Raw genomic sequence first — 17,131 nt, forward strand, 5'->3', positions numbered from 1 at the left:
CCCAAATACAGGATTGCCAAGTTTGTAGTGTCATACCCAAGAAGACTCCAGGCTGTAATCGCTGCCAAAGGGGCTTCATCAAAGTACCGAGTAAAGGGTCTGAATACTTATGTTAATGTGATCATTTTGTATTTTTTACACTTTGTGTGTATGAGGGTGAAAAAACAATTGAATCCATTTTAGAATAAGGCTGTAACGTAACAAAATGTGAAGATGTGAAGGTGTCTGAATACTTTCCGAATACTTTGCACCAACATTACTTGGCTTTATCTGTTTTTTTGTGGTTGCTGATCATTTTTGCAGTCAAATGGATGTGCCCTAGAACAACAAAACTTTGTGATAATCTGTTGTGCCATATTTCCTGCTGCTGCCTTGTGCACTACTGCGGATGTAATTAGTTGTCTCTGATTGGGACTGGAGATTAACAGCCCATGAGATTGTCTCTGCATTATCTGGGATCACTGAGAATTGAGTATTATTGGTAAAGCGAGATTTCAACGCAAAGCCTTGAAATATTGTACAAGTTTTTAGACCTCTGAAAACAATTAAATAATCCACCACTTATCTGCATACTTTTATTTCAGTTTTACAAAAAACGTACCATACGTAGAAATTAAATATCAAACAAACATTTACACATTTTACTTATTTTATACAATAAATCAAATGTATTTACACGTTTACACAAAATCTACAGGAAATACTGATATTTGGCATATTTACAATGTTCATACAGTACAAGACAGCACTCTGAAACATTACACTTAGCTGGTGAACAAAATATTTGAGTAGACTCTTGCCTGTAATACATTGGTTGTAACGTTCCTGTTATTTTAGGTCCTTACAGTGGGATCTTTCTTTGTTCAATTTCCATATGGTTTACAAATGACAATATATGTACAGTTAATATATACTTTCCAAAGTTATCAAAAGTGATGAAAATATAGATTTGTTTAATGAGGATTTTGGTGACATTAAGAAGTAGAATTTGTCTCAAATATTTGTATTGGCAGCATATGAAGATATCCTTATTACGTCATCTGAATTATAAACAACACTCATGCAAGTGTTTGATAAAGAACGTGTCAATTTCTGCTCATTCTCTGTGCAGGTTACAACATTGAGACTTCACTGTAGGCATCAAAGTACGACAAGCAGGACGAGTGCCTTTTATATTTCATTGTGTCAGCATCTCACACAGACTTTTTTTGTACAATACACTTATCACTATACATTTGAGGAGATTTTCCACTACATTTATGTGTTGGTGCATTTCTTTTGATGAAGCTAACAGGTGTGTGCGCATGTGTGTGGTTGTTAGGGGACAGTTATGGAGTAGAAAGCTGACCAACTGAGCCTCCCCAGAATTTAGGAAGGTTGTTTGGAGGCCGTGTGGAGGAACTGGATGGAACTAACAAACTACTGGTACAACAAACAGAAACCCTGTGCAAAGCTCCACGGCATGTAGGCCTATGACAGCGTGGGAGTGGGTGAGGAGGGTGTATGGATGTGCTTTTGAAGAGTGTGAATAGGTGAGAGTATAGAGATGGGGTTCATTTATCTGACCTCTCTCTTCTGAAAACCCATAACAGTGCAAGAAAACGTCCATCCTGGGGCTATGACTCGAAGCGTAATTTAACAACATGTACCACTATAGCCTATCGTCAGTGAGTTTCAAATTAGGGACAGAGCACTGTCTGAGTCTTAGCCAGTCTATTTGCCAGCTCTGCTTAGGGCATATCATGGGGCATAGATTAATACAGCCCACAATGCTAAAATTAATCGACCAACTCCTTTTGTAAATTGGCCTGTCTTGAGGCTTCCTCTTCTGAGTGAGCTTGTAGGATGCTTTCTCACACTGACATAATCATTTGTACCCGAACTCTTTTCAGTTGTGAACAATACAATGCTTCCATTTGGCAGACACCCTCGCTGAAGCACATATAAAAGGCTGAGTAAGACAGAATTGGTTTTAAGGTTCTCACGTCAATATCAATGTATTACGCCAAAGAACTCCGAGACAAGCCATTACACGGTGCTGCTGCCCTAATGCACAGTGCCAGTGAGGGAGTGTTAAAGTCAAACAAAGCCAAACGGCTGTCGAACATTGCAGTACATCAGCACCAACTGGTGAAGTGGTTGCATACAGTACTCAAAACATGTCCTGATACATGTACCATAATATCTTCATGTCTGTCTGTCTCCCTAAAATGCAGTTTCTTGTGATAGTTTTCTTATGATAATTGGTAGCCCTCTTAGGGCATGGAAACTATTTTTTTAAGTATCAATATCTCCTGAATGAATGGTGTTAATGTGGGAATCTTTGGTATGATATGGTGAATATACACACGGTGCAGTCGTACATTTGTTTGGGTCCTGTAAAGCTGATGATGGATCAAAAATGTTTCTTGGTTTCATGGTGAGGCTTTTCCACAGTGTTTCCATTCGTAGCTTACGTCCTCAATGATGCTTGTGTATGTGTGCTGTATGTTCTTTATATTGACTGGCAACATTTTAGAGAAGCCAAACCCGGCCCACTCCCTTTCAAACTCTCCTGTCCCCATGGTGACTGTATGTGTCTTAGCCCATAGGGTCCTGGCAGTGTGTGCAGTAGGCCATGTCGTCAGAGTACAACTCCACCTGGATGGTGGTGCTATAGAAACCAAACTTGGTTTGGAGGATCTCTGTAGCCTCCTTAAGGACACTCTGGGGATCAGCATTCTTCTCTGGAAAACAACAATGACCATAACAGATGTCAACAATCATCTATTTTATTTAACCTTTATTTAACTAGGCAAGTCAGTGAAGAACAAATTCTTATTTACAATGACAGCCTAGGAACGGTGGGTTAACTGCCTTGTTCAGGGGCAAAACGACAGATTTTTTTTTACCTTGCCAGCTCAGAGATTCGATCCAGCAACCTTTCAGTTACTGGCCCAAAGCTCTAACCACTAGGCTACCTGTCGCCCCATACCGTAATGTCTAACTGTGAAGTTATGTATGATATTTTTTTATTTTGGCCACAATTGGCAATGTGTGTGAATGAACATGCTAGACTGTATGTGCACAATCTAAATGGATGTGCCAGATTGAGTAAAGTTGGTTTCTGACCGATGGCTACGTGGACAGAGACCAGGGTCTGTCCTGCGGTCAGGGCCCACACGCGCAGGTTGTGCATAGACTTCACCATCTTCAGAGACAGCAACACCTCCTTCACGGAGTCAAACTCTATTCCCCTAGGAGCCCCTGTAAAAGATTTGAGGACAGATGAGTATTACATCAATAGTTCATTCACTTCATGGAACTCACGGCCATGTTCTACTGATGTATTTCTCCTTAAATAAATGATTTTTACAAACTGAGGAAAATGTCTGGATAAACATTTTATTGTTTGAATTCACCTGGACTCAGGTCAGAGCAAGAGAAACAGAAAAGGCTGTTGAGTTGAGTTTACCTTCCATGAGTACCCTGAAGACATCCCTGAGGATGGTGATGGTGGTCCCCAGGACAAACACGGAGAAGAGGAAGGTACAAATGGGATCTGCTACTTTGTATTCAGGCTGCAACAGAAGGTCCACAGGAGAGAGTATGAGGAGAGCAGAGGGGAGTGGTATCAGCTGGTGATGGGGTGCTGCTCTACTGATGTCATAACACATTAGGCCAGTCAGATCACAGGGAGGGTTTTTAACAGAAGAGCAATATATACCCAGCCAATTCTGTCTTACCCAGCAGGGTGATGAAATGAGTTAAACCCCTTCCTATTGAGACTGTAAATATAAATATAAGGGATACACTTGTTGCACTGTAAATAAATACAGTATAACAATATGCCATAATGTAATTTGTACTGTAAGATGTTTGTAAACACTAGTATTTGTTACTGACCCTGAAGAAGATGACGATGGCAGCCACTAGGACCCCAACACTCTGTAGGAGGTCTCCCAACACGTGAATGAAGGCTGCTCTCACACTGGTGTTGCCATGGCCATGACCCAGAAGAGCATGGGAGTGGCCGTGACCCACATGGGAGTGGCTGTGACCCACAGGGCTCTGCCCGTTCTCGTCTATCTGCTGGTAGCCTGAGCCTTGGGCGTGGAAGGTGGTAGAGTGGTGGAGGATGTACGCCATGCTACAGGACAGAGGGAACAGAGAATGCTACATGTCAATAGTCTAAAGTTCCTCCTCTTAGTTTTTCTTAAATTCATATGCTTTGGGGGGAAAAGACAGCATAGTTGGATGCAATACATGTCTGACTCCAGCTGTTATTTGCATCACTTTGTGTAGTTTTTCCAGATCAAGCCGTGATAGTGAACCCCTCACATGATGTTTACTATGACGGCACAGCCGGAGGTGATGAGCATCGCTTGACTGTTGATCTCATAGTCGTTCCTGACTATCCTCTCGATGGCCAGGTACACCAGCACCCCAGTCACTATCCAGATGGACATCACTGACACCAGGGCTCCTAGGATCTCTGTGGGGGTTGGAGACAGTGGCGATCAGTATCGCACATCCAATGACCCCTGGAAAGGTCATTTTAGAGCATTGTGACCGTGGCTATTATCATTCAGCTATTACAACATTCGCCATGTAATCTGGAGTTTAAATGGTAAAAGAGAAAGTACATTCACAGATGTTTTAAGGTGATATGTCATGGGCCTAACCTGAGCGGTGCCATCCAAAGGTCATGGTTTTGGTGGGCGGTCTGGAGGAGATCCACAGGGAGAAGAGACTGACCATCATGCTGCCAAAGTCAGTCAGGAGGTGAGCTGCATCTGTCATGATAGCCAAACTGTGGGCCAGGTAGCCACCTATAGACACATTGACACAATGGAGATGTCTCAGAGGCAGGCGCACATCAGGTCCATGTTTTAGATGCTATTGATGATGACTAGGTCTCATGAATGGAAAATACAGACTGTGTTTTTGAACAACTAAACTATTATATTTTGATTACAATGACAGCTAAATCAAATTTCACTTAAAGGGCGGCTGAACTTCCTGATTTGGCCTAATTTTACATTTATTAAATTAAGAAATGCTAGCGACCATGTCTGAATTCAAACGTGAGTTGGTTTCAGGGTGTGGCTTGATGTTGGTGTCTCTTGTGTGTTCGTAAATTAACTGGCTGGTGACTGTGGCAAAATTGGTTTGGCTTTGGGTTTCCTATCTCCAGGGTTAGTTAGGGGTTGTCAATAAATTGCACAATGTAAATGAGACAATATTTTCATGTTGCACACCTCTAAGTTCTCATTAAATGCTTTCAATATTTGTATATACATTTTTACAATTTATAGTTGGTGGCCACGTCACATGGTCAGGAAAAGCTCCTGGCCCTAGGTATGAAATAGTATTAATCAGTCTAAAATGCTATCTTCCAGCCTTACCTATGACCTCTCCAATCATGAAGATGAGGCACACAATGGAGGCGACGTACAGCTTCTTCTTAGCCAGAAGCTTGTCATGGTTCTCCTCACTCACTGCTTTGTTACCATGGCAATGGGCACCAACAGGCTGCTTCTTCAGCTTGGTGGCACCAGTCGCATCTCCGTTTTCAAACGGGAAGTTGGGATAGTCTTCTTTGGATTCTGGAAAGGAACTGAAAAAGATCAAAGATGATGAATACATTAGAACTAGTGTATATATGGAGGTTGAAAAACCCTGACCTAGTGAGATCTACATAGAGGAGGCTTAACCAAGCTAGCCGTCTTGATCACTTCCAAGTTTCGTTCTTGCTGGCATCAAAAGTATAAAAAGTATTAATAGGAGACCGAATGCATTCGGGCCACCATCTAATTGGCCTCCATATAACTCTTACAGAATTTCCACATGGACAGGGATATAGGAAATGTAATCTAAACCTATTGGATGATAATTTGTTCTTAACTAAGATAAAATAATTCATAATTTACTTTTTTTGTACAACATAGGTACAGCAGATCCCCTTATTGTATGGGACACTTTCAAATGTACTTTTAGAGACCATTCAATACAATGCTCATCGTTAAAACTAAAGTAGTTTAGGTCAAAAGAGATTAGACTAATAAAGAAAATAGAAGAAGTAACAGCGCAGGTAGATGGTAATGGAAACTGTACTATAGAGGCACAAAATAGGTTAGAGGAAAAACAAAAAGAAATGGAGGTACTTATTCAAGGACGATTAAGTGTAATGTATGACAAAAATAAAATGAACTGAATGGAAAATTGTGAAAAATGCACAAAATGTTTGAATCTTCAACATAGAAATTCTACCAAAAATAATTTACAGAACCTCATTACAAATGGAGTTATCCATGATTCACCAAATTATATTTTGAAAGAGGAAGCAAAATATTTTAAGCATGTTTTTTTTTCTCAGTCTCCTCCATTTCCACAGAATTATGTTAATTGTAAGGATTTCTTTCCTAATAATACTAATACTAATAATAATAATAATGTAAAATTAACACATTTACAGAAAGACCTGTGTGAAAGCCAACTTACAGAAGAGGGCCTTTTTGAGGCAATAAAATATTTTCAGTCTGCAGAAACACTATGGCTTAATGGTATACCAGTAGAGGTATATCATACCTTTTTTATGTACTCAAAGATACATTATTAGCATGTTTTAATTACTATTATACAACTGGTAGACTCAGGTACTCAACAGGAAGGTCTGATTTCATTACAACTAAAACAGGACCCAGGTGATAAGTATAAAGATCCAGTCCATTTAAAAAACTGGAGGCCTCTAACACTTCAATGTTGTATTTCGCCAGGATTTTCACATCACATAGCACATAGAATAAAAAAGGATTTACCAGATGTTGTTCATCCTGATCAGACCATTTTTTTTAACATGGATTGGAGATAATATACGACAATTACTTGAAACAATTTAACATTATGAAACATTGAAGATGTCTAGTCTTCATAGCAGAAAAGGCATTTGATAAAGTATGACTAGAATTTATTTATAAATGCCTGGATTACTTAACATTTTGGTGAATCTCTTATACAATAATGGGTTAAAGTTCTGTACAGCAACCCCAGATGTAAAATAGTAGTTACTTCTCAGAAACTATTGAGCTTTTAAGATGAGTAAAAAACAAGGCTGTCCGTTGTCTCCACACCTATTTATTATGTCCATTGAAATGTTAGCTATTAAAATTAGATCCAACAAGAAGATCAAGGGGTTAGAAATCCAGGGGACAAGGGACAAAAATAAAAGTGTCAATGTATGCTGATGACTCTAGGTTTTTCTTAAATCCACAATCTGGAACCATGCACAGTCTCATCGAATATCTTGAATATCACTTTTCTAGCCTCTCTGGATTAAAATCTAATTATGACATGTGTACTATAGTATGTATTGGATCTCTAAAAAAATACAGTGTTTACAGTACCTTGTAGTTTACCAAAAAAATGGGCGGATGAGGAAGTAGACATAATTAGTATTATTATATAACATTCTTGCCACCAACATAATGCTATAGCATAGAAATCCAGGGGACAAAAATAAAAGTGTCAATGTATGCTGAGTTTTAAAGTTTTAAATTGACTCTAGTTTTAAATTATTATATAACATTCTTGCCACCAACATAAGAATGTTATATAATAATTTACATTGAAAAACTCTGTTTTGAATCAAGTGTAGTTTTTTGTACCAGTTCATAAACCATGTGCCATGCAATTGGTACATCGAAAATATCCCATTTATTTTGCAACCTGTATGGCACAGCTGTCAACATTTTTGTCCTCTGAGGAAACTGGTATATTTTTCTAATAATGCAAGTTTTTTCTTAAATCCGCAGGAGAAGTCTTTGAATGTCTTTGAATGTCCTTCAGTGGCCCAGCCAGAGCCCAGACTTGAACCCGAACAAACATCTCTGGAGAGACCTGGAAATAGCTGTGCAGCAACTCTATATGTGGGGCATACAACAATCTCAGCTCTGTAGATTTTGTTGCGATGAAACAGAATCAATAGATAATTGATTCTGGTATTGCCCCTTATGTAGCTTGTTTCTGGTCACAGGTTCAGGAATGATTTTATAAAATCACAATGTGCACTTAAAATGAACCTTACAAATAGCAGTGTTGGGCGATTTGGAAAGCATTGGTCAGTCAATAAATAATACTCGTAGGAAAGGTTAAGAAATTGAAAATATTTTTTTTATATCACATTTACATAAGTATTCAGACCCTTTACTCAGTACTTTGATAAAGCACCTTTGGCAGCGATTACAGCCTCAAGTCTTCTTGAGTATGACGCTAGAAGCTTGGCACACCTGTATTTGGGTAGTTTCTCCCATTCTTCTCTGCAGATCCTCTCAAGCTCTGTCAGGTTGGATAGGGAGAGTTGCTGCACAGCTATTTCCAGGTATCTCCAGAGATGTTTGTTCGGGTTCAAGTCCGGGCTCTGGCTGGGCCACTGAAGGACATTCAAAGACTTGTCCTGAAGCCATTCCTGCGTTGTCTTGGCTGTATGCTTAGGGTCTTTGTCCTGTTGGAAGGTGAACCTTCGCCCCAGTCTGAGGTCCTGAGTGCTCTGGAGCAGGTTTTCATCAATGTTCTTTCTGTACTTTGCTCTGTTCATCTTTCCCTCGATCCTGACTAATCTTCCAGTCCCTGCCTCTGAAAAACATCCCAACAGCATGATGCTGCCACCACCATGCTTCACCATACGGATGGTGCCAGGTTTGCTCCAGGTGTGACGCTTGGCATTCGATCTAAAGAGTTCAATATTGGTTTCATCAGACCAGAGAATCTTTTTTCTCATGGTCTGAGAGTCCTTTAGGTGTCTTTTGGCAAACTCCAAGTGGGCTGTCATGTGCCTTTTACTGAGGAATGGCTTACATCTGGTCACTCTACCATAAAGGCCTGATTGGTGGAGTGCTGCAGAGATGGTAGTCCTTCTGGAATGTTCTCCCATCTCCACAAAAGAACTCTGGAGCTCTGTCAGAGTGACCATCGGGTTCTTGGTCACCTCCCTGACAAGGGCCCTTCTCCCCCGATTGCTTAGTTTGGCCGGGCGGCCAGTTCTAGAAAGAGTCTCGGTGGTTCCAAACTTCTTCCATTTAAGAATGACGTAGGCCATTGTTCTTGGGGACCTTCAATGCTGCAGAAATGTTTTGGTACCCTTCCCCAGATCTGTGCCTCGACACAATCCTGTCTCGGAGCTCTATGGACAGTTCCTTCGACCTCATGGCTTGGTTTTTGCTCTGACATACACTGTCAACTGTGGACCTTATATAGACAGGTGTGTGCCTTTCCAAATCATGTCCAATCAATTGAATTTACAACAGGTGGACTCCAATCAAGTTGTAGAAATATCTCAAGGATGATCAATGGAAACAGGATGCACCTGAGCACAATTTCAAGTCTCATAGCAAAGGGTCTGATTACTTGTAAATAATTTATTTCAGTTTTTTATTTGTAAAACAATTGCAAAATGTCTAAAAACCAGATTTCGCTTTGGGGTATTGTTTGTAGATTGACGATGAAAAAAAAATGTAATACATTTTTAGAATAAGGCTGTAACATAACAGAATGTGGAAAAAGTCAAGGCGTCTGAATACTTTCTGAATGCACTATATATAGCATTTATATAGCATACTTACAGTAAGTCTACTGCCCCATCATAGAATCATATTTTCATAAAAGATGATGCTGCATAACAACATGTAGACTATACGCTATAGAATGGACTTGCAGTGGAACTGGCTTTTTTAATATATATGTATTATACAATGGGTGGGTCTAATCCTGAATGGTGATTGGTTAAAAATCTTCCAGCAGGTGTCTACTTCACTAATTACCACCGGCTAAATCAATTATGTTAAAATGTCTATTTACTCTCCTCCATCTGACTGCAATTCACTGTCTCATCAGCCCAGCCAGACAATTTATACACTTCATCTCCACTATAAAAAGCATATAGACATTATCTTACATTTCTTTTAGACTAACATTTTGTTTTCAACAGTGGAGATTTGTATAAACCTTATTGTCTGCCAACATTTGCAACATTGTTTAAATATTCAAATTCAATCTCCAGCTGTCCCATAGTAATGAACGAGTTGGGACGAGACAGGCAGGCAGCGTTTCTCAGACAGTTGAAATCATGAATCAGTTGTCATCATTTTCATGGATATATACAAAAGAAATACCATGTGAAAAAAGGTCAAACGCAACGAAGTGCAGCAGTCTTTCCAGCTTCAGTTTGAAGTGGTTGTGTTAGCTGCGTTGTTGGCTAGCTCCTCTGAACAACAGTGTCCTGATGAGTGAGCACATTTTCTATGCCAAGCGAAATCGAACCTCATTAACTCATTGTTATGGATGTATCCAAATAAATGTCATTAGAAAACAGCTTAAACAAATGCAGCTACTTTGCTATTATTTTGGCTGGACTTTTTGACATGACTAAGTTAGCCGTGGTTGGCTAGCAAGAAAGGGATAAGAACGTTGCCAGCCACTATGGCAATGGAACATTTTGAACGAACGATCGGGTCGCGTCCATAGATACAGAACAAAAAGACTGAACTAATGGGCCCTGTCTCTGTCAGAACAGATAGAGCGAACGACCAGGCGACTTGGGTAGCAACCCTAGATTTGTGTCGGGACTGTATCGTGTGGAAGGATGAAATAGTATGAATAAATTCATCAACATAACGTTTTTTTATGAAGTAGGTTTGATATTCCCAAACTGTGTTTGTATCACCTGAGAATTACATAAATAGGACACTCCCACGTCACCGTAAGAGATCAGATTCAAATTAAACCAGTATAACAAATGCTGGGTAGGCCGTCCCCCGCTCTCTCTCTCGCCATGTGTAATGAGGATAAGCAGGATGATGAGACTAATGAGGTGGAAAAAAACGCAATTTTGGCTTCTAGGAGATAACCCAGCTTTGGGCCGCAACTCCATCAGTCCAGAGCCCAGGGACACGAAGGCTGAAAGGAGTCGGCCGAGTGGAAAACTGCTTCTGTTTAATCACACCATGGGGAGACGAGAGCAAATACACCCCCTCCCATCCTAACCCAACGCAGAGACTATTCAAAATGTCCGTCTGTCACACACACACACACGAGAATATATACAAACATAACATAAACCCTCGCTGTGAACGCACACACACACTTTACATCAACACATAGCGTAACACTGCAGAGCAAACATGATTGGTTAACCTCAGGATCGACTCCATTCAATTGAACAAATGGAGGGCTTGTCTTGAATGAATATGTTTTGGGGATTTCTATACAGCAGTTCTCAAAGAAGGGATCTATGTCAGGTTAAACCTTTCCAATTTCAATCAGTTGGTGTGTCCTTGCCCAGGTCATAAATAAAACGCTTTACGTAATCTAGCTTGTTGCCATCTTCAAATCAGGATAAATCCTATGAAACCTGTCCATTTTCCCTGTCATGTGAACTCGTCCATTTGCAGGATATCTTCTGATTCAGTGCAGTATCTTGTCATTCTTGGCATTACACCATACTGTTGGCTACACTAACAAAACATCTTTGTCCTACAAAGAAAATAAAGATTTGACCAATCAGCATCACTGGCTCATTACTGTTTAAAACATGGATGGTCTTATACACAACCAATATTTACATCTTGTCCTATCTGGAACCATTTTAGAACAAAGATTTAGAATGAATGCAAGTGGGTTCAATGTACTCCTCAAGGGTTATAAAGCAATGTCTTGTACAACATTGGTATCTTGTTCCTCTTAAATAGTAACTTTCACACTGTATAGAGTTCTACATAAACGTTCCCTGGCTCAATTCAATAAATGTTGTTGCTCATTTAAATCATCATGCAATAGTTTTTTTTTAAGTAAAGATACAAATATTATGTATTTGGTGTAGAATAACGTGAGCAAATGTATCTCCAGGTTTCTGTGCTCAAGACAAGCAGACTAAAGGGCCTGCCTGAGGAGAGACTCCGCAGTGCATGAAATGATCCGAAATGTATGAGCATTCTTCAAAAACATGACATTATTACAGAGTTGGCAATTGGCTATGAGCAAGGAAAAAATATTCATGTTGACTTTCATTATAATTTATTCAGCCAAATAAACCTGGTTAAATAAAGGTGAAATAAAAAAATAAAAAGAGGGTGTCTAATCAAAAACGCATCTTTTATTTATTTTATTTTTTTACCAATGGGTTAATAATATGTTCATTGTGTAATCCTCTAAAAACAACCAATGGTCCAAACCTCATGTCTCTATCATAATCCGTTCAATATGAATTGGATTGAGTTTTTAACCTTTGTAGGTTGGTCAAAATTAGAGCGACTAAATCCATGGAGGCCAGATAAAAATGTTTTGTCATAAATCAGGAAAATCGCATCTCGTAATCTAGGCTGGATGCTGTGAGAGAATTAAAGCTCCGGACAAGTTTTACAATTCGTCATCTTTCTTCTCATAAAACGTTATGGAGATTAGATATATACATAATGATTGTGACACAATACGTGTAGTATTTTAGTATACGGTTTTCATATTAATGCGAAATTCCTGTTCTTTTTCAAAGAATGTTCACAAAAACAGGAGTAGATCTGTGAAATGTCAACGTACTTCAAGCTTTTTATTTGAAATGTCATCACCAAAGGAGGGTTTTCACTAGTCTGGGCAGAGTGGGTGGACACCCTACCAAATGCGTTAAGATCATGTGAGCACAATTAACTAAATACATTTACAACAGACTATAAGACAAACAGTTTTTACTTGTTTAGATTATTAGTTAGCAAACGTTTAATCAGCTGGATAATTAACAAAATTATGTTTGCTTTGTTCATTCTGGAGAGCTGTTGCCACTAGATCAACGACACTAGATGCTTTGGCACATCACATTTATTGATTTAATAAAACATGTATATTCCCTAACCTGACATGTGATCTATTACATTGTGTAATATATCAGATGGTGCAGTGTTGTTCACAGTGGTGGTCACAATAGGAGTACCCCATTTCCTGCAGTCAAGTGACCAAATCGCCCTCTTCAGGTCTCATGTTATACGTTTCATAATATATATTATGATGTATATTATGATTATGAATATTGGGATGTACCACATATCTGACATATATATATATATATATATATATATGGCAAATATAATATAATATATATATATATATATATATATATATATATATATATATATATATATATATGATTTCACCTTTATTTAACTAGGCAAGTCAGTTAAGAACAAATTCTTATTTACAATGACAGTCGACCCAGGCCAAACCCTACCCCGATCGACACTAGGCCAATTGTGCACCGCACTATGGGACTCCTATTCAGCCTGGAATCGAACCAGGTTCTGTAGTGACGCATCTAGCACTGAGATGCAGTGCCTTGGGAGCCAAAGGTCTGACTGTGACCAGATCTTATAGGTGTAAATGGACCAGATCGGGATGAAGGACGCATGTTAGAGGCAGGTACTGTATACAGGGCTTAAATACATTTTTGTCGTAATGTTTTGTGATGTGTCGTGCAATAAATGTTCTTAAATTAGTAATTATCCTTTTTTCTTCTTTTGTGTTTTACGGTGAAGTAATCCAAAAGTAACTGAAAGTAATCAGATTACGTTACTGAGTTTAGCTAATCAAAAATTAACGTTACTATTACAATTTTAGACAGGTAACTAGTAACGGATTACATTTCAAAAGTAACCTACCCAGCCCTCTATATAGGCTTCATGTAACCTTAGTGCCTTCTATTGAGGGATGTTCGAAATAGGTCTATCATCACAAGGCCAATTAGCATTACTGTTAGACAGACTAGCGAGGCCCATTTTCAAGAGTGATTAATCAAAAATAGTTATAATCTACCATTTCTCAGACACAATACTGCCCGGTTCAGCCTGCCTACAAACCCGAGTCTGATGCTGGGTCCCAGCCAGTATAGCCTTCACTGCAACAAGGATCTGCTGTTGCTTTCAACATTTTATAGGCTAAAATTGTTCTCTCCTAATTCGATGTATTCAAATATCGTGTTAATTCGTCCATTTAAAAACAGATTATTGACTCCAGTTTCATCCTCTTCCAAATGGTCATCTTGGTTTCAAGAATAGACTACATGCACAGCTTGCAGCGATGATTTCCAATGCATGGGTGGCTCTGTGGCTGTAGACCGACCATCCTGCTTTGCTGATCTGGCATGAAGTCATGGTGACACTGCAACAAACCCATCCCACCCCCACATAATGTCTGCACCAAATAACTAGAACGAGATGATAGGGTCTGCACACAAACATGCCATAAACATTCTCCATTTCATGCTGCAATGCTTTCCAGGGGTTGTTGGTTCCTGAATCATCAATCTCTCTCATAGCTATTACATCAGACATGGCATGCATTGCGTTGACAAACAACCTAACTTTAATTTGTACTCCTGTCTTGCAAATAATTTAATCAAAGCTCAGAAAGATTGTTTCAAAGTCCTCTTGTCATTGTTGAATGCACACTGCGCTCACTGGTAGTTTTCCTAACAGGACCCAATTAGTCTAATCATCTGCACAGTTTTTGACACTTGTTTAGTAAGAGCGAGCAGAATGGCACATGTGCTGGTGCATATGGAGGGTCGAAATCAATAACTTTGACCATTAAAACAATTAAAATGAAAGTCATGTTATTAAAATGTCGTATTTCCAAATAGTTTCGGTCTCGGGTCATTACACGTATTTTGAAGTAATTGCAGACATTGAAATCGTTATTAGGTTATATCAAATCTGCGACCTAGGCCTATAAGGCTATTATTGGCTATTTTTACATTATTGGAAATAAAATGCTGTAGGCGGGAACATGATGGGTGCATCTACGGGGTTAATTAAGCGCAGGCATATTGCCATTCTTTACTGCAATTTAACTAAGTAGGCTACACAGCATTCACACAAGGAAAATATATTAATATCGGGGGCATTTAAGATATTTATGATATGATTAAGATATCTATTTTGGCTAGTGTTTAACACATCTAATTGGACCTAGTCAGGTCTCGCCCAATCCAGGATAGGCCTTAATAACCCTTGTGATGATCCGGGTGCCACATGAACTTCCATAACATTACATTTACATTACATTTAAGTCATTTAGCAGACGCTCTTATCCAGAGCGACTTACAAATTGGTGAATTCACCTTCTGACATCCAGTGGAACTGCCACTTTACAATAGTGCATCTAAATCATTTAGGGGGGGGGGGGGTGAGAAGGATTACTTATCCGATCCTAGGTCTAATGTTATTATTCATTGTATTGTAATACATTTCCAAAATCAATAAAACATCAAGGATTCTATATGACTTGCTGTGACAGGGGTGCATTCTTTAATTTCATGTAAAATAGTGAACTTGAGTGCCACAAAACACGAGCATTTGTCAAAGAAATTTTCTTCTTCCCTGTCCATGCCGAAATCGAATACCCTTCACTCATTTGTGTTTTCGCCTTTACAATTAATTTGCCTTGATTTAGGGAATCGATTATCAAACACGATATACTCAAAGAATAGACTGGTAGTTTTAGATTAAATTAAACAAATGTGACTCATTATAATAGCTAATGTAATGTATGGTGCTTTGTTATTTTCAATATAGGCCTAAATGTTGAATATAACTAACTAAACCGGACTCCCCCATTAAATAAATATGAAAAGACGATTAGATAATTAGATAAGTAGTATTACACTTAACATGTATTTATTTTTTAAACTTGACGTGCTTAAATCAATTTTATGTTCTCTTTGGCAGCACATGGTAATGACTATGCGTTTTTTCATTCGAATAATATAGCCAATAAAATAGTCTATAGCTATTCAGGGGTGTTTCACCATTCCCCACATCAGATCTCGTAATGAAAGATGAGTTTTTGCCAGTGCTCAATGAACTTCCCTCCGGCTATCCGTCAAATAGCCTACTGTCCAAAACGAAGCCAAGCATGGAAATGCATTTGTTCATTCCCATAAAACATTCCACACACGGACAACATAATAAAAGACTCGGCGTGAATAAAGCAACGTTAGGCTACTATAGATATACACAGTTCAATTATGCTGTGTCCTTGGAAATTGTAGGCTATGTGAATGTCTTCTATTTGCATGAGCTTTGCCCCGCATGTTACTTCATGGTAAGATACATTTTCGTTGCAATACCGATTGTTTCATTCTATGTACTCATTCTATCGGTTTGATTTTTGTAGCCTACATATAGATCTACAACAATTACAAAACACTACACTAGCAGCACAAGATACATAGTTTACACCAACTGCCCTGCACCTTAGTCTATACATGCTCTCAGTTTAATAAACCCTTGTCTCCATTTTAAAAATATATATAGAGAGAGGTCTACACAATTATGGCTGTATAATTGTATTTATAAATTAAAATGAAATACTCCCTCTGAAGAATGCTGTTAGGTTGTGCATTCTATCAGCATGTCATCTACAATAAACCTAAAACCTATAAGATATAACATCTACTGAAGATTATTTAGTTTGATATAAAATGATCACTGCACAAACATGGAAAAAAATTGCATTACCTTTTCAGTGAATACATTTTGCCATTCTTCTCGCTAACGAGGTGAGACTTCTCTGAATTCATTTCTGAATTCACAGTGGTATCCATGGCTGATTCTTGTCACGGTTGTATCTGGCAAATGAAACAGAATCTGAAGATGCGCACGAGTTTCAGGGAGATCAGTCTTACTTTATCTTAAATGACACGGATAAAATTCGTCCAAACCATTCCAACTGTGCTAATAAAACTAATTAAATTATTCATGGCAATAAGTATCACCGTTTGCAAATATGGGACCCGATACGGACTAGTAAGTAGTCTGCTCTCAATTCTACTGCTGTAGTATAGGCTATGATAAACTTGGCTCTGAATGTGCAGGCTTTGCTTTGGTGCAGCTACAAGTAACAATTGTCTGGAAACAGCCAAGCCCATAAAGGTATCGACGTCAAAAAATGTGCAAGATGTTTCTGCAGCTAGACTATGCTAATTGAGAGGAACAGCACGTTCAGAATTGTGATTGGGTCCTTCGGTGCCGTGCAACAGCCTGTAGCTACAAGTAGGCTACCTATTATTGAAAGCTCAATTAACGTCGTGGATATTGACCATAGCCTATAGTTT

General features: G+C 38.8%; 1 protein-coding gene across 1 annotated transcript; it reads right to left on the reverse strand.

The window, feature by feature from the left end:
- Positions 1 to 2,580: 2,580 nt before the first annotated feature.
- On the reverse strand, positions 2,581 to 16,621 carry LOC135557287 (proton-coupled zinc antiporter SLC30A2-like). Its single transcript, XM_064990473.1, has 8 exons — positions 16,536 to 16,621; positions 5,388 to 5,599; positions 4,665 to 4,811; positions 4,321 to 4,474; positions 3,886 to 4,129; positions 3,455 to 3,560; positions 3,112 to 3,246; positions 2,581 to 2,726 (listed from the first exon to the last, which is right to left on the reverse strand). Exons 1-8 carry the CDS (start codon positions 16,619 to 16,621, stop codon positions 2,581 to 2,583), a joined length of 1,230 nt encoding a protein of 409 aa, XP_064846545.1.
- Between the last annotated feature and the right edge of the window lie 510 nt (positions 16,622 to 17,131).

This window comes from Oncorhynchus masou, chromosome 16, assembly GCF_036934945.1.
Source record: "Oncorhynchus masou masou isolate Uvic2021 chromosome 16, UVic_Omas_1.1, whole genome shotgun sequence".
Taxonomy (NCBI): domain Eukaryota; kingdom Metazoa; phylum Chordata; class Actinopteri; order Salmoniformes; family Salmonidae; genus Oncorhynchus; species Oncorhynchus masou.

What these genes read in the sequence shown, in the direction of transcription:
- LOC135557287 (XM_064990473.1), bottom strand. Translation starts at nt 16,621, where the DNA reads ATGGATACCACTGTGAATTCAGAAATGAATTCAGAGAAGTCTCACCTC. An exon ending in GCCGTCATAGTAAACATCAT is followed by an intron (nt 4,130 to 4,320) that starts GTGAGGGGTTCA and finishes TCTGTCCTGTAG; the next exon opens with CATGGCGTACATCCTCCACC. An exon ending in CTTCAGGGTACTCATGGAAG is followed by an intron (nt 3,247 to 3,454) that starts GTAAACTCAACT and finishes AATCTTTTACAG; the next exon opens with GGGCTCCTAGGGGAATAGAG.